Source organism: Salvelinus namaycush, chromosome 22, assembly GCF_016432855.1.
Source record: "Salvelinus namaycush isolate Seneca chromosome 22, SaNama_1.0, whole genome shotgun sequence".
NCBI lineage: Eukaryota > Metazoa > Chordata > Actinopteri > Salmoniformes > Salmonidae > Salvelinus > Salvelinus namaycush.
Window position 1 is genome coordinate 9,537,587 of NC_052328.1, and position 24,626 is coordinate 9,562,212.

General features: G+C 41.1%; 1 protein-coding gene across 2 annotated transcripts; it reads left to right on the plus strand.

Moving 5' to 3' along the window:
* Nucleotides 1-317: 317 nt before the first annotated feature.
* Nucleotides 318-23,947, plus strand: LOC120017897 (DNA-binding protein Ikaros-like). Of its 2 annotated transcripts, XM_038960855.1 has the most exons (8): nucleotides 318-448; nucleotides 5,412-5,465; nucleotides 5,636-5,758; nucleotides 11,867-12,148; nucleotides 14,460-14,627; nucleotides 15,138-15,263; nucleotides 21,462-21,596; nucleotides 22,358-23,947. In XM_038960855.1, the coding sequence occupies exons 2-8, from the start codon at nucleotides 5,426-5,428 to the stop codon at nucleotides 23,065-23,067; spliced, it is 1,584 nt and encodes a 527-aa protein (XP_038816783.1). In that variant the 5' UTR covers nucleotides 318-448; nucleotides 5,412-5,425; the 3' UTR covers nucleotides 23,068-23,947. The 2 variants fall into 2 exon arrangements, with proteins under 2 accessions (XP_038816783.1, XP_038816782.1); XM_038960854.1 differs by lacking the exon at nucleotides 21,462-21,596 and having other exon boundaries at nucleotides 319-448.
* The last annotated feature ends 679 nt before the right edge of the window (nucleotides 23,948-24,626 follow it).

Genomic DNA, 24,626 nt, shown 5'->3' on the forward strand with positions numbered 1-24,626 from the left:
ACTGTGACCATTATAGCATGCCAGAACAGGTGACTGAAGGGGCGCTGCCAATGCAAGTGAGGAGTCCCCATCCTTCTCTACGAAATAAATAAATAAACAATGAATCGTCCAGTCTCCTGTGCGCCCAGTCTGGTGCGCCTCATCCCATCTCATGCATGGCTGCCAGTAATGGTCTACTGGGTGTCAGCTTTTATTTGCACGACACAAAGCAAGTGCCAAGGGCTGCTGCATCGACTCCCCGAGCAGACTCGGCCTCTGGATAAAAGCAAGCAAAATGCCCCAGTCGAGCACAGAAACATAGAAATGTTAGGCTGGAAAGAGGAAGTACAGTGGAGAGGGGAGGGACCGAGGGCAGAGTTCCATGGGGCTGCCGCGGCGCTTCGAACTTCTGCACATGGAGCGGGGGAGAGTTGGAAGAACTTCATATTGCAAACTCAAGGAATAGCAGGTAGAGTAACTTTCACGATGCTTGTTAAGTTCAATGTCATTTAAAGTGTTTATTCGTATTTCTAAATAGTAAGAAATTAAAGATCGTTACTCTTTCAAAATGAACTATGTAACAGATTGGAAAACATTGTCCTGACGTCTGGGGCAGGTGCGTGAGCGTGAGCGTCTGAAATCCTGTGACGCGAGTGGTGAATGTGACGGAGTTGACTAAGTCAAGGAAAATGTTAATGTTACATGAATGTTATACAATTTTGATACGCATTATAATTAATATCGAATGTATTTTCTTTGGAAAATAATGGAATAATGGAATATTTTCCTCCTTTCCCAAGCAAATTTTAGGAGATCACAGGAATTGCTCACAATTATCTTAACCATATCGAAGCAGTAGGCTATATGTCTTGCCATTGACAATTAAGCCTATTAGAATTAGGCTAAATATAAAAACAAAAACAGACATTTCCTTGGTTTCAAAGTTTTCTATAGACTCGTTTCACTTTTCCTGCCAGATTGCCACCTGTTGTAACTGTGCGCATCCAGAATGAATATCTGAAGACTACAAACCATTTTACATCATGTCATTCAAGCTGGAGTTCTTCTTTCAGAAGTCCACTTTCCATTATTACAAATGAAACCAAGTCAATTTAAATAACATGTATAAAATTGATCTGAACAGTCCTCAATGAGAGCGAAAAGAAATAGGCTATAACTGCGTTGCCGACAGTATGAAAAACGTAATCTGTTTCTATGCCCTTTTCAAAGTTACATGAAAAGACACACACTTCAAAATTCCTTTTCAAGATGCCCAAGAAGGTCTGAATTATTGGTTGGTCTGATCCAAACGACATGTGTGTTGATAGTATTGGTGGGCAGGGCTCAAGTATAGCCTACTGTTAACATGTTGTGAAACTGACATTCAACAAGAACACCATAGAATATTCATTTTAAGAGAAATAATGGGGAAACAACGCCACAATACTTTCCTCACACATTTGTGCGCTGGGACAACATTTTACAAGCTTCAACACGGAATATATTTATTGATTCTTGTTATGTAGAACTATAACCATAAACAATGAAAAATCCTACTCAAGTCGGCTAATTAATTTGGTTAATATGGAGTAATAAGATATCATATTTTCATCACTGCGTTGTCTAGATTGTCCTCACAAAACTTCAAAAGCAATGTTGATCTTGTTTTAACTTGCTTTTTAATTTGTTGTTAACAGTAGTATTTGCATTTTGTTGACAGTCCAAACTGCCCTACAAATGCCAAACGCAGTAAATATGTTTTTTTTTTTTTTTTTTACTGCAAATCTGATTTCAAAATCTTTTTATGTCTAGACAGACAGCAATTTCTGATATTCCATGATATATTCTAATCAACTGGCTTGTTCTTGTGTCAGGAAACTATATACCACATGAATCAGAAAACACCTTCGCCCGCTAGAACACATCAACATTTTTGACAAAATTCGTAGTTACTGCGTTTTGCCTTTATAGGGCAGCATAGCCTACCTCCTCATTCAGTATTAACATTAAACAAGGTTAGGCTACTCACTTTTTTTTAGGGCAGCCAAACACTTGCATTTCAATTTGATAGCAGGCCTAGGGTATCCTTTCTCTCTTTTCAAGTCGCAAACCACTGCCACCTCAAAGGTTTCTGTTCTACTGAAAATATGCGATAATAATGTGAAAACTTGGGCGATAGCCTTATTACGGTAGGAATTTGCTGAATCATTTTTTTGAATAAAATGTTTATTCTAAAAACGAATCCAAAATTAAAAACACAGCAACCTGTACAAATGGACTCACCCTCAAGAAAAAAAAAACATGATATATTTAAATGACTATTAGTAAATCAAGCAATGAATTGCAACCCACCCCATAGCACAATGACATTTGATTTATCTGCTTATTCCTATTGAGGAGGGTTGGAATGCTGCAGATACATGTTTGTGGACACATCAGCTTCCTTATTATTAGCATACTGAGGAAGGAGACAGAGAAAGATAGGCAGTTATTTAAATGATTCTCACTGAATACCGGTGTAATGAAGTGTGTCAGATGCAAATGAGAACAATAAGGACACTCCTTTCAATGCCCCTATACTGTAGCCCCTCTAACCCACAATAGGTGCCAAAACATCAGCTTAGTAAGATTATCATCTTTCAAATTATGGCTGCACGTTTCATTAATTGCTAATGAGTATTCTCTCTATAATTTTCAGATTTGAAAAAAAATGAAAAAGATGACTGTTTAGAGTGTTCATTATATAATGTAGTAGGGCATGTAGTAATGTAGTAGGGCATGGTTCCCCAAATGGTGGTTTGTGACCCACAGGTGGGTCGTTGCTAAGGCACGAGTGAGTTGTTGCACAAATACTGTTTTGTGTAACACGGGAATGAATGAGGTGGGTCTCAATACACAAAAAGTAATGAATATTCATTTTTACATCTCAGTATCAAAATATATGAAATGAATCAAGCTGATGACATTATTTTTGGGGGGATAAATTAGCAGCAACAGTCACTGTTCTTAATTTGTTGTCCAAATGAATGATTTTCTCGAGAAACAAATTTACAGGTACAGTCTTGAATCACACTTCTCACAGAAGCAGCATATACTTGTAATAGTTTGAGGGGGGAAAAAAACATTTCAATAATAATACCTGATATGATATAATTCTTGTTGGACTTTTCTTTAAAAAAGTTATTAGAAACTTAGCCTAATGTTCTGTATCACCCCTCAGATTGTATTGATTTTCATATGACTGTTTTATTCATTCATATAGGCCCCATATTTTTCACCTATGTTTTATGTTGATATTCCTGACATTTAAGGATAAATATCTGTTGCCAAATTATAGTTTACATTATAAAATCCTGTCTGTCGGTTTTTACTTCCTCCCAGTATCCAAAGTTTGCTGTTGTTGTACACGTTGGCTGTTTAACGGTTTGGCTGTTTCAGTCTCCACCCTGCTCCCTGTCGTGTGTTCGCACCCTGCTCTGTACAGCCCTTCCACCCCACCCGCCATCCATCCCTCACACACACACACACGCACACGCACTCCCTTGAGTTAGGACTGGGGGTGTTGTGAACCCACAACCCTCTTCCTGCCTCTCCTCCCCTTACTGAGTGCACTCAGACCCACTGCCATGACTCTTCCTGCCCTTTGTGAGGCACTTTCAGAAAGCAGGTGTTGCCCTTAGAGCCTCGTTTTGTCATATTTGACTAAGGTGGTGTCATTCTGAAATATTGTCTGAATGAAACCATCCACAAAACACAAAATATATTGAGAATTGTCAACAAGAAATAAACTACAACATAACATATCATTAAGCTATCCAACTAATTGGGTTTTGTCACAAACACCTGTGGTTTATAATGAACCAGGAAACAAAACGATGATAAAAAAAATAAAAAAATAAATGTAATCTAGCATAACTAAAAGTAATAACAGTGTTACTTTGGGTGAATATACAGCTTCCTGAATGCCTTAACAACTGTGTTGTGGTTAAACATGGGAATACATTTCTCACTTCTGTGAAAGTCCCCCACCAACACGATCAGTATTTCCCTTCGCACCATTCGCCCAGAAAAAAAGGCACATGAGAATACCACCCCCTCCCGACCTCCAAACTCCAGATGCTAAAGAATGATGGTGCCGGCAGGGCCTCCTAGTCCTGTATCGACACACCAGCATGCAACACCCACTGTGCTCGCTGCGCCAGCATCTTTTGCACCAATGACCTCTGCCCTTCCTACCCCCTCCCCAACCCACCACCACCTCCCCCACTTGGGTCCTGGGTGTTTGTGGGTTGTCGAACCTCTGACTTGACTCGCCTGTCCGCTGAACATGGTGCCTTGCGACCCCAGCAGGGGCTGCTTGGTGGCTTCCCACTATTTGTTCCAAATGTGTGGAGCCATCTGTCAGTAAAACAGGAAGGCCTAGGTTCCCCTTCTCCCTCGGGCTCGCTTCGCTATTTTAGGGAGCTTCACTTCTCCCTGTGTGGCTGGCTGGGCCGGGAAAGCGGCTCCACCAAGGGCCTTCTTGAAGTGGCGGAGCCGAGGCTGAGGCTGTTGTGCCCATCTGCTGCAGGCTTGAGGCGGATGCATTATTAATGGGGCCACGCGCACTGGTGACTCCTCAGATATGCAGCAGGCCCCTGGCCAGGGGATGTGCTCTTCTTCACTAAATTCCCCTCTTGTGCGAGAGAAACTTACTTTGGTGCCCCTTGGCCTTCTCCTTCCTCTATCTCTCTCTATGTCCCCTGGTTCTCTCTCTTTACTTTCGCTCTCTGATACACTCCCTGTCTGTCTTGGTTCCCTCCCCTCTCTATCTCTGTATCCCCCCCCCCCCCCCCCCCCCCCCTCCATCTCTGTCTCTATCGCTCTCTCGGGATCCCTCTCTTTATTATCTTTCTCTCTCTCCTCTCTCTTTGTTTCTGATTGCGGCGCCTCTCGCACACGTCTTTGCTCGGGTAGTGGCGCGCTCAGCGGTGCATGCTCAGTAAATTAGAGTGAACACGAGCGTCGATCAGCTGGGCCACGACAAACAGCCGTATCCTCAGTGACCTAGGGCCACGGAATTTTCTGCTTAATTTTGCGGCAGTCAGTATGCGTTTTTGGATGATTAGGTGGCAGGAAATTAACAATAAATAACAAATGTGGTCTGAAAGCCCCTCATCACCATAGCCCATCATGCAGGGCCAAGCCACTCTCCCAGCCCATCCTCTCTGTCAGACATGTAATGAAAATGTCTGTAATTCTTTGTAATGTAATGGGACAGCGGTGTGTCTTTCGGTGTGACAAAAGGGATGTTGCCAGGGTGACAGAGTTGTACAGAGAGAGGTCATAGCTTTAGTCCGTTGTGGCTTTTTATAATGTTTTTCTTTCAGCCCTGCTGTGCCGTTGATACAATTTAAACACATCTACATCTCTGTCTCTCTCGCTCCCATTAGAGTACCTGCACCGAATGGAGATGGAGGAGGCACAGGACATGTCTCAGATGCCAGGTAAGAGCCTCTGTTTTCAGACCTCAGAGTGTGAGTTGTACAGAGCCCAAGCTGAGTGGCACAGTCACAGCACATAAAATGGATTATAGATGATTATGGTTCTACCATATGAGCAATAATGAACCATGTTCTGGTGACTAATGGGTGTTTTCTGGTGTTTACCCATGCAGGCAGGGACAGCCCCCCTCCCAATGATGTGTCTGAAGACCAAGATGAGGCCATGCTCGTCCCAGAGGACCTGTCTGCCAGCTCCAATTTGCAACACAACAATAGGGGTGACAAAGGAGGCATGGGTGAGTGACAGTTCATATAAGTCTGTGCCACATATGTTGAAATGTACCACTCCCACATCAGTAGGCCTATAACCAGTTATTACACCTAGACCAGTATAGCCATCAAACCTTCACCTGTGTGCCCCAAAACCGAGCAGTTTCCATAGCAACTTCAGAAATATGTATACCTTCACAAGGACAAAAGTAGTAGTATTGTTCACACTACTTATAATGAAAATAATATGATTTAAAAAGTGCAATTATCATAATATATTAATAAATGTCATATGATGAATACATGCATAATAATACATGCTTGTTACACCTGCCTGCACTAGATACAACAGCAAAAGTTCCACCCCCTTATTTTTTCAACAGTAAAAGAAACCAAAACTACATTTCAGAAAAACAAATGTGTCGGTAACTTAACTATTTTGAGTTAGTAAAATAAAAAAAATTGTAACGCTATCCCGACCAGTAGTTACCACATGAACAACAAATCCCTTAGTTCAACTCATTAGTTGCAATCTAGCGCTTAATCAAGCTTAGTTCTTTTGAACATGCAGTCTTGATGCATTTAGGTCATTGGCAGGAACGGTTGGACATTTCTCTCATCCGTCACATGATGTGCAAAACCTTAAGGAATGGCTAATGTGGCCTTGATATGAGGATGTAACTAAATTAAGCCAGGGAATACCATTAGCTGATCTTCAAGTTAATTGAAACTCAGGACATGACTGGCATGTCAGGGGACTCCAGGCAGCATTTACCAGAAGAAGTTTTGGAATTAGATTTTTTTTGCTTCATGAGAACATCTGTGAACCCCCCGCCCCCAGTGCTGCACTACCTGTGTACAAGGTTAACCATATCATGTTGTATACGTAAAAGTACAGTATCTCATACAACCAATATCTACGGTAGGTTTAGGGGACGTGTTAGTGATTGTGATAACTGGGATACACAATTAAGTGTTACTATAATTTGTGGTGTAAAAATGGAACGTCCTTTCGTATTAGCTCCAGATAGCTGTGTGGTGTAGTTTCACCCTTGTACTTCGAGGCTGCATTTAGTCAGAAACAACATGTCGGAGCAGAGGAAACTGAAATAGGATGTGCAAGAGTTTCCTAAGAAGTACTTGCCATCAGGCAGTTTCAACACTCCAGGAGATAAAGTCTTCAGGAGCAGAGCCAAGATCGGAGATCAGCATTGCACATCGCCAGCGCATCGCACCACCACACAGCCAGCGCACCTGCAAAACGCACTCACCGCTTTCACTTCAACTGTCAAGCTTTTAGCTCAGCAGCACACATAAGGGACTCCAACCCTCGCCAGCGTGCCGTAGTTTACGACATGCACCAGGAATTTATTGTAACTGCCCTACTAACCATGAAGTACACATTTATCTTCATCAAAAGTCCCTTAGTCAATGTGAAAACGTCTGTCAGCATTGAGGTGAAATCGTCGTCAAATATCTTGAGGCTTTCACCTCCAGCAGCTGCAGTTCCAATGTTTATCCATCAGCCACCAATTGATTGACTTTCTGAAGCATTACATGGACTATACTTATTTTGTTTATCATAAATGCTCCTTTTTTGTGTGCCAGTTTGCAGTTGAGCTAGCGCTGGAAGAGGAGGCCACAGGTTCAGTCCAGTCAAGCTGTTCTTTCTCCATATGACTGTCTTTGTGGTTGAGCCTATGATTAGTCACTTCACTCACCGGATTTGACATAATTAAAGGAAAACTGCTCAAATTACTAAAATATTCACTGATGCACAATGGAGACCATGCCATAGGGATTTCAGTCAGACAGTAACATTTTTTTTACATACCTAAGAAAAATGAATGACAACTGTCAATCAATTTGGGAATGTTGTTACAGACATTATTCCCATATTACATCAGAAATAAAATGTGATCGTGTCTTCTTTGGCGAGTTCGTTTTTTAAGGATGTGTTGTATGATTCCTGACCTCTTTATCTAGTCTTATAGTATTTTGAAACACAGGAAGAGGTCCTGAATCAGGAGAGAGGTCTGCAGAAACATAGACAACACTGTGTGTGTGTGTGTGTGTGTGTGTGCGCGTGCGTGTGTGTGTGTGTGTGTGTGTGCGTGTGTGTGTGTGTGTGTGTGTGTGTGTGTGTGTGTGTGTGTGTGTGTGTGTGTGTGTGTGTGTGTGTGTGTGTGCGTGCGTGTGTGTGTGTGTGTGTGTGAGTGTGTGTGTGTGTGTGTGTGTGTGTGTGTGTGTGTGCGTGCGCGTGTGTGTGTTTGTAAGTGTTTGTCTCTGAGTGTGTGTGTGTGTGTGTGTGTGTGTGTGTGTGTGTGTGTGTGTGTGTGTGTGTGTGTGTGTGTGTGTGTGTGTGTAAATGTTTTTGAGTATGTGTTGCTCTGCACTCCTTAAAGATCTAATCACCACTGTGAGAGGAAGTGACTGTTATACTGTATCTATGCAATGCATTGCTGGCTCTCTGATAAACCCCAAATGCATCAGAGAGTTATTATTATCTGTTAGGATCATGTGGTACAAAGGCTATTGGCCTGAAGTGCAGGGCGCAAGCAGGACTGTGTAACTGAGACAAGGAGGCTGCAAGTATAACGGAAGCTCAAGACCTCAAAGCCAGGCTGTTTGTTGCAGTTTTCCATTCACTTTCCAATGCTAACATACTGTAGGTTTGTCCTACACAGCTTCTCTAGTTTCATCCTACACAGCCTTCCCCATACGATTCAAAAAGACCCAAAAGGATGGGAAGGACAAGACACATTGTCACAAAAGGTTGCCTTACTGAATTAAATTGTCTGAAAATATTTTTTGTCATTACAGTCACACAGACGCCTAGTTTCCTGAATCGGGTCTCAAATGACATGTCACGGGTATGCCTGTCCGGTGACAAAATTTCTCTTTCAGTATGTATGAATAATTAGGGCTATCCAGTCTTCACTACAATCCTGTCTATTTCAGACTGAAGTGGTAAGCTTTTGAGTTCCCGAAAATGCACGGTTAGAGTTTCGAAAGAGTGGGGAAAAGTACACTTTGTTTTTGGTGCTCCTTATCGTAACTGACACACCCAATGGAATTGTGTATCAATATGGCGTCTATGTGGTTTTAAACACATGTGGTTGGTTCCACAGCGGAGTTAGCACACACTGGGCTCTTTTCATCAGACACTGAGAAAAGCAGCCCCGTTGCAGGAACCTCCAGCAGGCTCTTTTTAACTTCCACACGACATAACTGAGCCATCATCAATGGCTTGTTATCAGTTACCTGTGTTTCCTATTTTTTGCTAGTTCTGTCAGAGTAGATTGTGAGTTTCAGTGTGTGATCTCTTTTGTACCAGTGAATCAAATCAATGACACTGGAGCTGTTACTAAGTATATGGTAGCCTACAATGTTGAAAATAATGTCTTTAGTTTAATTTTTACTTCCAAGCAAAGTAAATAAGCCTAGGGTTTTGTCACAGAAGGTCTCTGGAATGATACTTCAGTTTCAGTGGTCTACACCAACCCTCATGTTGTCATTCTGGCCCCTCTAACCCACAGGCTCATAGCTGAGCTAGACAGCATTGACATTGGCAAGGCCGAGGGAACTACTACTGCTGTGCTGCAGCTTCTCAGGGATATATGGGGAAGTTGTGACTAAATTGGGGATGGGAAGAAGAGCTTTTACTTTGTATAATGCTTGGCACACATCCTGATTTACTAGTTTTGGGAAGCAAGTGTCAAATCTCACAGGAAAGGACAAACAAAGAGATAGTGCAATAAACCAACAACAGTGAATCACTAGATCCGACTCTCAATTTCAACACCAGACATTTAAGTCAAATGAACAATACATATTTTACTATGAATAATATAGAACCAAAAAGCAACAGAAAGTCTCAGTGAGATGCTAAAGGGTAACACCATTGCAACAAGAGCACTTTCTGTAAGTGAAATCTTTCTTCTCTCATTACTGCAATCACATAGACGTTTAAAAAGAAAATGGCTGTATTCATGTTGTAGCCAACAACCCAGTAAACCTCAGGTCTATGATTCTGCCTGACCAGTAGGCCTAACATGCTTGGGGAGATGCAGGCCTTAACTCAGCATCTGTGGTTAGTGATAATATGCTCTTTAAGGTTATCAGTGCCCGGGGTGTTCTATCTATGTCAGTAGTAATCTGTGCCTTTCTGCTTTCATCTAGCTAACTTCCTTTGTGCCGGGTGTGCGATTTCTATAAGCATATGGTTTGTGTTTCCCTCATCTCGCCTGCTCAGCGGAAAGACATGTAGTGGTCTATGTGTCCACTTGCAAAGACAAGTAACAACAGGCAAACAGACAAAATGTTGTATGGTGAGGGAGGAGCAGTTTTCTTTACAAGGCTGCCATGGATTTACAGTATTTCAGCAGTTAGCATAACATAACTAATTCTAACGTTATTTGGTCTTTGGTCTGTCCACTATCACCAAGGTGGTGCTTAATTGTATTATTTGAGTAGTTAGCATAGTGCTGTATACCAAAGGCTGATTTGATCCAGTATCACCAAGATGGTATTCAGTTAATACTGAAGTTTCATCTGAGAGCAACAAAAAGTCAAAAAGAGTTCACACAAGTTGCCTTTCCTATCTCACTGGATGAATCATGCATTATGGGAGCTTGTTCCCTAGGAGTGTCAGTGAAAACAAGCGTCCCACAAAAGACTGTTTCAGTTTTACACTGTTTTACAATTCCTCGTCTGTGCTTCCCTTTCTGTCACTTCTCCATAATGATTGGTATTTCGGTTAGGTAGACCCTGTTTCTGAAGCTTCTCCTTTTTCCCTATAGATTCCTACATTTCATTATTGCCGCTCCTTCCTCTTCGGGTGTACAAACAAGTTAGACACATGAGGAAATCAACCGACATGACATGCAAATCACAGGCTAATAGTTGAGGGATTGTCAAGGTTTTAAGTGGTTAAAAGTAAAGTCCAACAAATTGAGGAACCAGTCACTTGACCTGATATCCCTCCAATACTCAATCAGATGCCTGTCGTCACATTTCCTTTACATCCGATACTTTTTTATAGTTGTGCTTCTTGAGATGGTAGATGTTGATTCAATTAAGGTTGAACAAAATATTTGTGCAAATGGATTGTCATGCCATAGTCTGGTTCCAAAGTTAGTGAAAACAACAGTTCCCACTGGACAAAAAACTGGTCGAATCAACGTTGTTTCCACATCATTTCAACCAAAAATTGAATGTGAGGATATTGAATCAATGTGGAAAACTAATTGAATTCGCAAAAAGTTAGCAACGTAAGGGCGTTTAATCTTTTTTTCACCCAACTTTTAACCTAAATCCAATGACATGGTGAATTTCTTTGTTGATTTCACGCTGAATTCATGTTAGTTGACAATTAAACCAAATGTAAATCAAAACTAGATGTTACCAGTGGGTTATATCTATAAATCAAACATTCATTGTGTTACACTTAGAATGCAAGTGTTTTTGGATTATCGTTTACATTTTTTTAATTTTTTACATGTATTATTTCTCCCTTACTTGTTTGGTGTGCGAGTGTTAGTGTGTGTGTGTTTGTTTACCGTAGTTTGTTGGACTGGTTTACACCGCTGCCGTCCCTTGTTTCACACAGCTTCCTGTGTCTCTGTTTCCTGTTTATCTTGCTGTCATTTTCACAGAAGTGTGATGAGAGATGCAGTATGAGTTTCCCTATTTCCTTTAGCGAAAAGTTAAAAAAAATGTTTGATCTGGAGCACTGATCACAAGAACCCACTGCATGAGTTCACCAAATTTGTTTCAAAGTTTTGTCCTAGTGTGCTCAGCCAATCAAGTTGAATTGAGGATAGCTGCACAGAAAGCATTGATTTACATGCTCTCACTCTGCAATGAACTTTTGCTATCAGTACGTTCATTGGGGGTGAGGCATACCATCACCGATACATATTCATAGACTAAAACAACCATTCAAGTAGAGGGAGAAACAGACACATGCCCTTAAACTAATAGTCACATATTGACCCATAGACAGTCAAAGATTTACATGTACTCAAATAGTAACATAGTAATGTACTCATATTTCTACACAGTAATGTAGGCTATAGTCCCCCAGAAACATGCTCCTATTCTAAACAGTGGCCCACTGCCCTCTTTTCCAGCCTGTAACATTAAAGTTGAGGCTCGCAGTGACGAGGAGAATGGGCTCGCCTTTGACATGATGATGAATGGCGAGGAGGAGGAGGAGTGTGCGGAAGACTTGCGCGTGCTCGATTCCTCGGGGGCCAAAGTGAACGGCTCCCATGCAGGCGGCCCCGGCAGCAAGGGCCCCTACTCCTCGGCCGGGGGTATTCGCCTGCCCAACGGGAAGCTCAAGTGTGATATCTGTGGGATAGTTTGCATTGGCCCCAATGTGCTGATGGTGCACAAGCGAAGCCACACTGGTAAGCCATCTGCGATACCCATCGCCCTTACTTTGCACCCACGCTCACTGGTAGGTAGCCTTACAGAGAGGTCATGTGTATGTGGAGAGGAGAAGCTGAGATGGATTCTGTCAGTGTCTTTATCTTCACTTCAGACACTGAGAGCAGTAGACAGAGCACAGTTAGGGTAAATCTTTGTTCAAATGTTTTATTCCAAAGTTGTCCACAAAGCATAAGCTACAACACAAGTAATTGGGTTTTGACACTATTTTACAGAAATGAATTACATGCTTATCACCTAATAAGTATGTTTTTGTATATTGGAGAACTAAGCACCACTAAGTAGGATACCATGGTACAGTGCTAGGTATCCACCAATTGTGTTGAATTCTGTAAGAAAAGCACCAGGAGGGGATAACTGTTACCATGCACTTTCTCAGTAAGTGAGGTGCAATGAAGCAGTTGAATACTTGTTTTGTAGAAGTTATTTCTTTACCAATAGGAGTTAATTGATGATGGAAGAGCTTAACATGAGGAGATCCATTCCATTTAGTTGATGTGGATAATATAGAGCTTTCATTGGTTTGTAGTGGTCAAATGGGTTTCAAAGGTGTATTTTCACATAGTTACTGTGCTACAGTCAATATATTGGTCTGTAATGTTGTAAACAGGAGTTTTAGAGTCAAATATGGAAGTATTAGTCAAGTATGTCATGTGTCATGTGTAGTATCTAGATATTCTGTATGGGTGACTTTTGGGTAACTCATTCTCTGAGTGTCCTTTTAAATTATTACAAGAGAGAAAATGCTTGTGGTCTATTGGTTGTGTGATAAAATAAAAAAGTTAAATGAACTTAGTCCCTAAACATGACCTTAAATCACAGTTGAAAAACAGGATATCAGCAGCAATTAAAAGGAATCTCCACAAAATGGCAATTATCCAAGTATTACAACTTTTTCAAAATTCTAAATTGATATTCTATTGAAATGAACCCAAACCAGTGGGGGGGAACACTTTTTAAAAAGGCACTTAACTGCCAAGCTTTAGAAACTAATGAAACCCAAAATGGAAGAAAGGAACACTAGACCGAATGTAAATGCAAAAGAACGTATAATAAAATATATAATGAAGTGCCTCCTATTTAAATAGAAAATATTCTGTGGTGAGTCTGCTCCTGAAATGCATTTTTAATGAGTTTCCTTTTTTCTATATTTTTGCTGCTTCACTGGTGAGTCTTATTTTATGGGGCCTTTTGAAGAAAAAAAAAAAAAAGCCATATTAAAACCTTCTCACAGAATGCCACAACACGCGGAGAGGATGGATATTGGTTTATTCCAGAACCACTGATCAGGAAGACTGGCTCTCAACACAAAGTGTTTCCTTCGCTTTATTCAAATTAGCTTGAATTTGCATTGTGATGGGCCGCTCTTATTTTAGAGCCAAAGAAGAGGGGAAAAAATTAGATTTTCAGATCAAATTGACCCAGGCACTGGTGCATTACGAAACTGGCAGCCTTAGTCTGAAAGGCTCTTGTTCGATCAGAGTGGTAGTCGGCTCTGAGGTGCAGGGCCAGGGAGAGCACGGAGAAATGGAGTGTCACTCCGCTTTCAAACCCTCCTAGGCTGGTTGATTGGGTTGTGCTCCGAGTTCCTCCATCATCCACTGTGTTCAAGTACTTGGGAGTCTTTTAGTACAGTGACCCCGAATTCACATCCACAGTGGCTCTATTTGGGATGCATTAGTTCCTGCATCCACATAGCAACATTCAGACAATGGCTTTATACCTAGCCTATTATTGTCTGAGGAGAGGCTGTTCTCGTTGAGCTGAGCTGACATTGGTGTATCTCAAAGCAAACTAGAAACTCTCAATGGTTGATAAACTGATACAAACTACAAATTGGTCCATCTCCTGCTGTAGGATGACAAAAAAGAAAGCCCATTCATACATTCCCCACACACTGTCAACACTCTGCATTAACCCTCGTTTATCTAAAACATATATCATTCCATTCACATAGGTCTACTCTTACAAATAAAACACTAATTTGCTATATTATTGTAATTTTGTGTCTGAGCTCACAACACAAGATTTTGCTGAAAATGTTCCTATTTAATGTTAACGTCTACATGATAGTATCTACATAACTTACGGATGCCTATACTCCAGGTGTGTGTTTGTGAGATTACAAAAGTGTGCTTGCGAGGGAAAAATATCCAAACACTCATTTGCAATCTGCCAATTACATTTAAAGCGTTGATACTGTAGATGAGTGGCAGCTGTACCCGTGTGATGGCCCTCACAGCGTGCTGGTGTGGTGTTTCTTGTCCTCAGGAGAACGTCCGTTCCAGTGCAGCCAGTGTGGTGCTTCTTTCACCCAGAAAGGCAACCTACTGCGCCACATCAAGCTCCACTCAGGAGAGAAGCCCTTCAAGTGTCACCTGTGCAACTACGCCTGTCGCAGGAGAGACGCCCTCAGCGGTCACCTGCGCACCCACTCCGGTGAGTTAGGAGGGCAGGAGTAGTGGTCAGTGTGCTGTGGAAATGGGCTGTGTTCATTAGGGCATGCATTTTTAAAACCATTTTGCAACAGAAAATGAAAATTAATTTCTCTTATTGGACAAGTCAATGTAGTCCCTCCCTGTTTCAGTCAGTTTTCTTCCGTTTGGGGCCAAATTAACACGACCGTGGTAATTACCAGGTGGAATTGTGAGGGAACACCTACAGTGTACTCTGTGAGATGGATATCTTGTCTTGTTGTGGAGTGGGAGACATATCTGTCAACTGCAAAGAAATTATTGTAAAACCATTACATTTATCATGTGAATGAAACATGTGACTGGGTCTATTGGAGAATGAAAAACAATCCCATTATATTTTGCAAAATACAACATACAGTATACACCACTCACAATATGGACAGTACTATGGACCGCTCACATGCACTTGAATATCCGCTCTCGATGTAATTGCTGTCAGTGCTCACCGCTCTAGCAATGTCACATCTTACAGTTGGAAAACCCCACAAATGTGCCTACTGTGGGCGGAGCTACAAGCAGCGTAGCTCTCTGGAGGAACACAAGGAGCGGTGTCACAACTATCTCCAGTGTATGGGGCTGCAGAACAGCATCTATACAGGTTAGTGTCTGTTTCTCACCTCCACCCACACTGGTTGACCTACTGTGCACTGTAGTTTACTCAGGACTCTCTCTGGTAGCAACATTAATGAACCAACAATGTTGCAATTACAACAATACTCGCAACAGGTCAGGACAACATTTTATGACATTTATCTGCACAATAAATGCTGTATCTCTATCAGTAAGGCTTCCATGATGTATTGGACAAGGGCTTTTGGCTGTTTCTGGCTGACTCATACCCAGTTATTCTAAAGGGGGAAAACACTTTATTCTGTAAAGAAATGTGGTAAAATAGAGTGGAAGCTTATTTTCTTGGATGCCGGATAGTTCTTTACGTTTTACTACTTCATTCTGTGAATCAACGAACCATAAATAAGAGTCTGACGTCTTTTCCCTTGTAATCTTTTCAGTTCATGTTTTGTAAAAAATGAATGGACAGTTCTGCTTAAATCTAATAATAATTTCCTGAATGTGGAACACGGCTTAAAGTTAAATATAGTAAGATAATGTGGCTTTTGCTCACGTTAAAATACCTCTTATACAAATGATCCATTGAAGGTGGATGTAAATGTAACCTACTGATCTGACAACATTAGGAAGTGGGCCGAGAGAGCAGAGGTTTGTATTATTATAAGAGGAAATGATGAGACAGGTTGATCACTCTCCTTTGCTTAGTCAGTGCGTGCCTTCAGAAAGTATTCACACTCCTTGAATTTTTTCACATTTTGTTGTTTTACAGCCTGAATTTAAAATTGATTAAATTGAGATTTTGTGTCACTGGCCTACACACAATACCCATAATGTCAAAGTGGACATTTTAGAAATGTTTACAAATAAAAAATGAGAAGCTGAAATGTCTTGAGTCAATCATTTGGAAGGTGTATCAATACACCCAGTCGCTACAAAGATACAGGCATCCTTCCTAACTCAGTTGCCGGAGAAGAAGGAAACCGCTCAGGGCCAATGGTGACTTTGAAACAGTTACAGAGTTTAATGGCTGTGATATACTATTCTTCAGATATACAGTTCGACATATTCTATACAGATACTGTCCATATTATCTATACATCCCATCACACACACATATAAAATGCATTCGTAAAATATTCAGACCCCTTAACTTTTTTATTTTTTATTCTAAAATTGATTAAATTAATGTTTTTCCTCATCAATCTACAAACAGTACCCCATAATGACAAAGTGAAAACTTTAAAAAAAAACAACAAAAAAAAACATTTTTGTAAATGTATTAAAAATAAAAAAGAGAAATACCTTATTTACATAAGTATTCAAACCCTTTGCTATGAGACTTCAAAATTGAGCTCAGGTGCATCCTGTTTCCATTGATCATCCTTGAGATATTTCTACAACTTGATTGGAGTCCATTTGTGGTCAATTCAATTGATTGGACACGATTTGGAAAGGCACACACACCTGTCTATATAAGGTCCCACATTTGACAATGCATGTAAGAACAAAAACCAAGCCATGGGGTTCGAAGGAATTGTCCGTAGAGCTCTGAGACAGGATTGTGTCGAGTCACAGATCTAGGGAAGGGTACCAAAAAATGTCTGCAGTATTGAAGGTCCCAAGAACACAGTGGCCTCCATGATTCTTAAATGGAAGAAGTTTGGAACCACCAAGACTCTTCCTAGAGCTGGCCGCACGGCCAAACTGAGCAATAGGGGGAGAAGGGCCTTGGTCGGGGAGTTGACCAAGAACCTGATGGTCACTCTGACAGAGCTTCAGAGTTCCTTTGTGGAGAAGGGAGAACCTTCCAGAAGGACAACCATCTCTGCAGCACTCCACCAATCAGGCCTTTATGGTAGATTGGCCAGATGGAAGCCACTCCTCAGTAAAAGGCACATGACAGTCTGTTTGGAGTTTCCCAAAAAGCACCTAAAGGACTCCCAGACCATGAGAAACAAGATTCTCTGGCCTGATGAAACCAAGATTGAACTCTTTGACCTGAATGCCAAGCGTCATATCTGGAGTAAACTTGGCACCATCCCCACGGTGAAGCATGGTGGTGGCAGCATCATGCTGTGGGGATGTTTTTCAGCGGAAGGGACTGGGAGACTAGTCAGGATAGAGGGAAAGATGAACGGAGCAAAGTACAGTGAGATCCTTGATGAAAACCTGTTCCAGAGCGCTCAGGACCTCAGGCTGGAGCGAAGGTTCCTCTTCCAACAGGACAACAACCCTAAGCACACAGCCAAGACAACGCAGGAGTTGCTTTGGGACAAGTCTCTGAATGTCCTTGAGCGGCCCAGCCAGAGCCCGGACTCGAACCCAATCGAACATCTCTGACCTGAGACCTGAAAATAGCTAGGCAGCAACGCTCCCCATCCAACCTGTCAGAGCTTGAGAGGATCTGCAGAGAAGAATGGGTGAAACTCCCCAAATCAAATCAAATTGTATTAGTCACATGCGCCGAATACAACAGTGAAATGCTTACTTACGAGCCCCTAACCGACAGTGCAGTTTTAAAAAATACGGATAAGAATAAGAGATAAAAGTAACAAGTAATTGAAGAGGAGCAGTAAAAAATAACAATATATACAGGGGGTGCCAGTACAGAGACAAATACAGGAGTGCCAAGCTTGTAGCGTCATAACGAAGAAAACTCGAGGTTGTAATCGCTGCCAAAGGTGCTTCAACAAAGTACTGAGTAAAGGTTCTGAATACTTATGTAAATGTGATATTTCAGTTTTTTATTATGGGGTATTTGCTTTGTCATTATGGGGTATTGTGTGTAGATTGATGAGGACATTTTTTTATTTAATCAATTTTAGATGAAGCTGTAACATAACAAAATGTGGGAAAAGTAGAGGTCTGAATACTTTCCGAATGCAATATTTATATACAGTATATACAGTACCAGTCAAAAGTTTGGACACACCTACTCTTTCCGGGGGTTTTCTTTATTTTTACTATTTTATACATTGTAGAATAATAGTGAAGACATCAAAACTATGAAATGACACATATGGAAACATGTAGTAACCAAAAAACTGTTAAACAAACCTAAATATATTTTAGATTTTAGATTCTTCAAAGTAGCCACCCTTTGCACACAGCTTTGCACACTCTTGGGATTCTCTCAACCAGCTTCATGAGGTAGTCACCTGGAATGCATTTCAATTAACAGGTGTGCTTTGTTAAAAGTTAATTTGTGGAATTTCATTTCTTCTTAATGCGTTTTATCAGTTGTGTTGTGACAAGGTAGGGGTGGTATACAGAAGATAGCCATATTTGGTAAATGACCAAGACCATATTATGGCAAGAACAGCTCAACCCTGGAATGAGTAGGTGTATCCAAACTTTTGACTGGTACTGTATATATATTTATACTCTTACTTTTTAGATTTGTGTGTATGGTTGTGTATTAGATATTACTGAACTATTGGATCTATGAACACAAGCATTTTGCTAACCCCCGAAATAACATCTGCTAGATATGTGTATGCGACCAATAAAATTAGATTTGATAGGAGAAAACAGAGGATGGACTAACAACATTGTAGTTATGCCACAATACTAACCTAAATGACAGAGTGAAAAGATGGAAGCCTGTACAAAATAAAAATATTCCAAAACATGCATTCTGTTTGCAATAAGGCATTAAAGTAAAACAAAAAAATGTGGCAAATAAATCAACTTTATGTCCTAAATATACAAAGCTTTATGTTTGGGGCAAATCCAACACATTATATCACTGAGTACCACTCTTCAAATGTTCAAACATTGTGGTGGCTGCATCAGGTTATGGGTATGCTTGTCATCTGCAAGGGAGGTTTTAAGGATGAAAATAAACGGATAAGAGCTAAGCACAGGCAAAATCCCAGAGGAAAACCTGGATTAGTCTGCTTTCCAACAGACACTGGGAGACAAATTCACCTTTCAGCAGGACAATAACCTAAAACGCAAGGCCAAATATACACTGGAGTTGTTTACCAAGGTGACAATGAATGTTCCTGAGTGACCTAGTTACATTTTTGACTGAAATCGTCTTGAAAATCCACAGCAAGACTTGAAAATGTCTGTCTAGCAATGATCAACAACCAACTTGACAGAGCTTTAAGAATTTTTATAAGTTGTAAATATTGTAGGAACCAGGTGTGTAAAGCTCTTAGAGACTGACCCAGAAAGACTCAAAGCTGTAATTGCTGCCAAATGTGATTCTAACATGTATTGACTCAAGGGTGTGAATACTTACAGTTGAAGTCGGAAGTTTACATACACCTTAGCCAAATACATTTAAACTCAGTTTTTCACAATTCCTGAAACTTAATCCTAGAAAAACTCCCTGTCTTAGGTCAGTAAGGATCACCACTTTATTTTAAGAATGTGAAATGTCAGAATAATAGTAGAGAGAATTATTTATTTAAGCTTTTATTTCTTTCATCATATTCCCAGTGGGTCAGAAGTTTACATACACTCAATTAGTATTTGGTAGCATTGCCTTTAAATGGTTTAACTTGGGTCAAACGTTTTGGGTAACCTTCCACAAGCTTCCCACAATAAGTTGGGTGAATTTTGTCCCATTCCTCCCGACAGAGCTGGTGTAACTGAGTCAGGTTTGTAGGCCTCCTTGCTCGTACACGCTTTTTCAGTCCTGCCCACACATTTTCTATAGGATTGAGGTCAGGGCTTTGTGATGGCCACTCCAATACCTTGTTGTCCTTAAGCTATTTTGCCACAACTTTGGAAGTATGCTTGGGGTCATTGTCCATTTGGAAGACCCATTTGTGACCAAGCTTTAACTTCCTGACTGATTTCTTGAGATGTTGCTTCAATACATCCACATAATTTTCCATCCTCATGATGCCATCTATTTTGTGAAGTGCATCAGTCCCTCCTGCAGCAAAGCACCCCCACAACTTGATGCTGTCACCCCCGTGCTTCACGGTTGGGATGGTGTTCTTCGGCTTGCAAGCGTCCCCCTTTTTCCTCCAAACATAACAATCGTTATTATGGCCAAACAGTTCTATTTTTGTTTCAGCAGACCAGAGGACATTTCTCCAAAAAGTACCATCTTTGTCCCCATGTGCAGATGCAAACCGTAGTCTGGCTTTTTTATGGCGGTTTTGGAGCTGTGGCTTCTTCCTTGCTGAGCGGCCTTTCAGGTTATGTCGATATAGGACTCGTTTTACTGTGGATATAGATACTTTTGTACCTGTTTCCTCCAGCATCTTCACAAGGTCCTTTTCTGTTGTTCTGGGATTGATTTGAACTTTTCGCACCGAAGTACGTTCATCTCTAGGAGACAAAACGCGTCTCCTTCCTGAGCGGTATGACGGCTGCGTGGTCCCATGGTGTTTATACTTGCGTACTATTGTTTGTACAGATGAACGTGGTCCCTTCAGGCATTTGGAAATTGCTCCCAAGGATGAACCAGACTTGTGGAGGTCTACAATTTTTTTTGAGGTTTTAGCTGATTTATTTTGATTTTCCCATGATGTCAAGCAAAGAGGTACTGAGGTTGAAGGTAGGCCTTGAAATACATCCACAGGTACACCTCCAATTGACTCAAATGGTGTCAATTAGCCTATCAGAAGCTTCTAAAGCCATGACATAATTTTCTGGAATTTAAGCTGTTTAAAGGCACAGTCAACTTAACTTAGTGTATGTGAATTTCTGACCCACTGGAATTGTGATACAGTGAATTATAAGTGAAATAATCTGTCTGTAAACAATTGTTGGGAAAATTACTTGTGTCATGCACAAAGTAGATGTCCTAACCGACTTGCCAAAACTATAGTTTGTTAACAAGGAATGTGTGGAGTGGTTGAAAAACGAGTTTTAATTGCTCCAACCTAAGTGTATGTAAACTTCCAACTTCAACTGTATGTAAATTTGATATTTCTGTATTTAATTTTCAATACATTTGCAAGAAATTCACTTTGTCATTATGGGTTATTCTGTGTAGATGGGTGAGATAAAAAAAAATCGATATAATCAATTTTGAATTCAGGCTGAAACACAACAAAATGTGTAATAAGTCAAGGGGGATAGATACTTTCTGAAGGCACTGCATTCCAAGTCTCTCAATAAAAGCATCCTGTAAGAAATCTACTTTCAGGGATGCTTAAGCCAATATTAGCAAGATCCTGTTATACAACAATCCTACATTTGATCGGGACAGATTTTACTACTTTGATTCTGAAACCTACTTTTCTATCTTGCTTTCCAGTAGTAAAGGAAGAAAGCAACCAGAATGAGCAGAGGGAAGACTTAAGCCAGACGGGATCTGAGAGAGTCTTGGTGCTAGAAAGACTAGCTAATAATGTAGCCAAACGTAAGAGCACTATGCCACAGAAGTTTGTAGGTAAGGGATAAAGTCTGCTTCCTTTGTATACCAACAAACATTGCTTTAACTGCAAAGCACACGACTTAGGTTCCAAACGTGAGAATTGCGTATTTCAGTTTGATGCATTCTGATTTGCCACGATTGCCCTGCAGAATATGCTATTTAATAAAACAACACATATTCAGGCACCCTTGTGCCTGGAATCTGTTATCATTATAACAATGTTTGAGCTTATTTTAAATTGATCAAACATAATATTTCCATTCCAAGGCTTTGTGTATTATACATTTATTTGAAGATGACTCTTACTTAAATTAAATTAATTAAATATATTAATAAGAATATATTGACAAAACATGTAAAAACTTACAACAAATAAAACAAAGTAATCAGCCATGAGACACTAAGGAGAACATGTAAAGAATGGAATACTCGAAATAAGGAGAATCACCAATCAATATCAGTAAAATTGTGACCAATACATTTTGGGGTGGCAGGTAGCTTAGTGGTTAGAGAATTGGACTAGTAACCGAAAGGTTGCAAGATCGAATCCCTGAGCTGACAAGATAAAAATCTGTCGTTCTGCCCTTGAACAAGGCAGTTAACCCACTGTTCCTAGGCCGTCATTGAAAATAAGAATTTGTTCTAAACTGACTTGCTTAGTTAAATAAAGCTAAAAAAATGTAGAACTACAGAGAAACATTAGTGTTTGATATGAGGGATTTTATATTTGAATTGTAACATTGGTAATTCATCTGTTTTCCCTTTCTAATCCTCAGGTGGGAAGCGTCTCTCCGAACTCTCCTTCGAGGGCAACCCCGGGGAACTGATGCAGCCTCATGTCATCGACCAGGCCATCAACAGCGCCATCAGCTACCTGGGTGCCGAGTCTCTGCGACCTCTCATCCAGACCTCCCCAACCTCCTCTGACGTGGGGGTCATTGGCTCCATGTACCCCCTCCACAAGCCGCCTGTAGAGGGCCAAGGGGCGGGGGGCCACAGCCTGTCAGCCAAGGACAGCGCAGCTGAGAACTTGCTGCTGCTCGCCAAGTCCAAATCAGCCTCCAGCGAGAGGGACGGCTCCCCCAACCACAGTGGCCAGGATTCCACTGACACGGAGAGCAACAATGAAGAGAGGGCAGGTGGCGGGGCATCGGGCCTCATCTACCTGAACAACCACATCACGCCTGCGGTACGTAATGGCGTGCTGCCCCTGGCGAAGGAGGAGCAGCAGCGGCAGTACGAGGCCATGCGGGCCAGCATCGAGATGGCCTCAGAGGGGTTCAAGGTGCTGAGTGGAGAGGGGGAGCAGTTGAGGGCATATTGCTGTGAACACTGCCGCATCCTCTTCCTAGACCACGTGATGTACACCATCCACATGGGCTGCCACGGCTTCCGAGACCCCTTCGAGTGTAACCTCTGTGGCCACCGCAGTCAGGACCGTTACGAGTTTTCCTCACACATGACCCGAGGGGAGCATTGCTACTGAGTGGCCCACTGAACACACACTACCACATGAACACACACACGCACGCACACACAGACATACACCCACACACACTTGCTCTATGAAAGTGGCGATTTTTATACGTTGTCAAGAAATTGCATGTTTGAAAAACAAAGAACAAGACTAGTTTATGTTAATTTCACATGTTCAGGAGAAAAAGGGAAACGATTCCTCCATCTGCTTTTTAGAAAACAAAAGGTGTTAAAATAACTGTTCAGTGAACAAAACAAACAACTTTAGAAATGATTGTGCCTCAGCAGTAAGTATTATGTGTCACATACTGTATAGTTTTAAGTCATTGATCTACCCTTTGATGTCTGTATACATTAAATAAATGTCTGTTTTCTGATAGCCTACCTGGAGGAATATCTGATAGCCTACCTGGAGGAATATCTGATAGCCTACCTGGAGAAATATCTGTATACTTTATTCTAAAGAATACAATCATCCAATAAAGTTGGCTTTTAAATGGCAAGGTATTGCTTGACATTTACGTAAGGGATAATCAACAAGGGGCTATGCGTTCTATGGAAAATAATGAATGTTGTGGAAGGTGTGTTCCACAATGCGGTAGAGGAGAGGAACTAAACCTTCCACTGAGTTGCATTATTATCCAGAGAACGCATAGAGCACCAAGTTGAATATCTCTTTTATACCATGGCTATAATTTAGCACATTTGCCACAAGAAATGTGTTACTTTGCAGGTAGAAATGTGTTCAACATTCACTGTAGAGTTTACTACAACTAAAGTAGTTGCTGTGGTAACTAAACAAACAGACTTTTTAAATTTAACCAGGCAAGTCAGTTAAGAACCAACTCTTATTTACAATGACGGCCTACACCGACCAAACCCAAACTACACTGGGCCAATTGTGCACCACCCTATGGGACTCCCAATCACGGCCGGTTGTGATACAGCCTGGATTCGAACCAGGGTGTCTGTAATAACGCCTCTAGCACTGAGATGCAGTGCCTTAGACCGCTGCACCACTCGGGAGCCCATGCTTGTAAAGCTAACCAAACCATCAGTCCTAGCTTGCTATTATGAAAATCGGATTCAACAATACCAATATTGTTTTCAATTTGACTTTTGCTTTCAAAATGAGCTCAAACAAAACATGCAAGAATGAGCTATAGAATGAACTAAGCAATATACCGTGCATTATTTAACCAATAACAAAAGAAACACACCTGAGAGGGTGTTATATATGGCCAATATACCACAACCCCCGAGGTGCCTTATTGCTATTATAAACTGGTTACCAACGTAATTAGAACAGTAACAATAATTATTTGGTCATACCCGTGATGTACCACGGCTTTCAGTCAATGAGCATTCAGGGCTCGAACCCCCCAGTTTATAAAGGTAATTATAAACTGGGTGGTTCGAATGTTGATTGGCTGACAGCTGTGGTATATCAGTCTGTATACCATGGGTATGACAAAACATTTATATTTACTGCTCTCATTACTTTTGTGATATATGGCCAATATACTGTACCACGGCTAAGGGCTGTATCCAGGCACCCCGTGTTGCGTC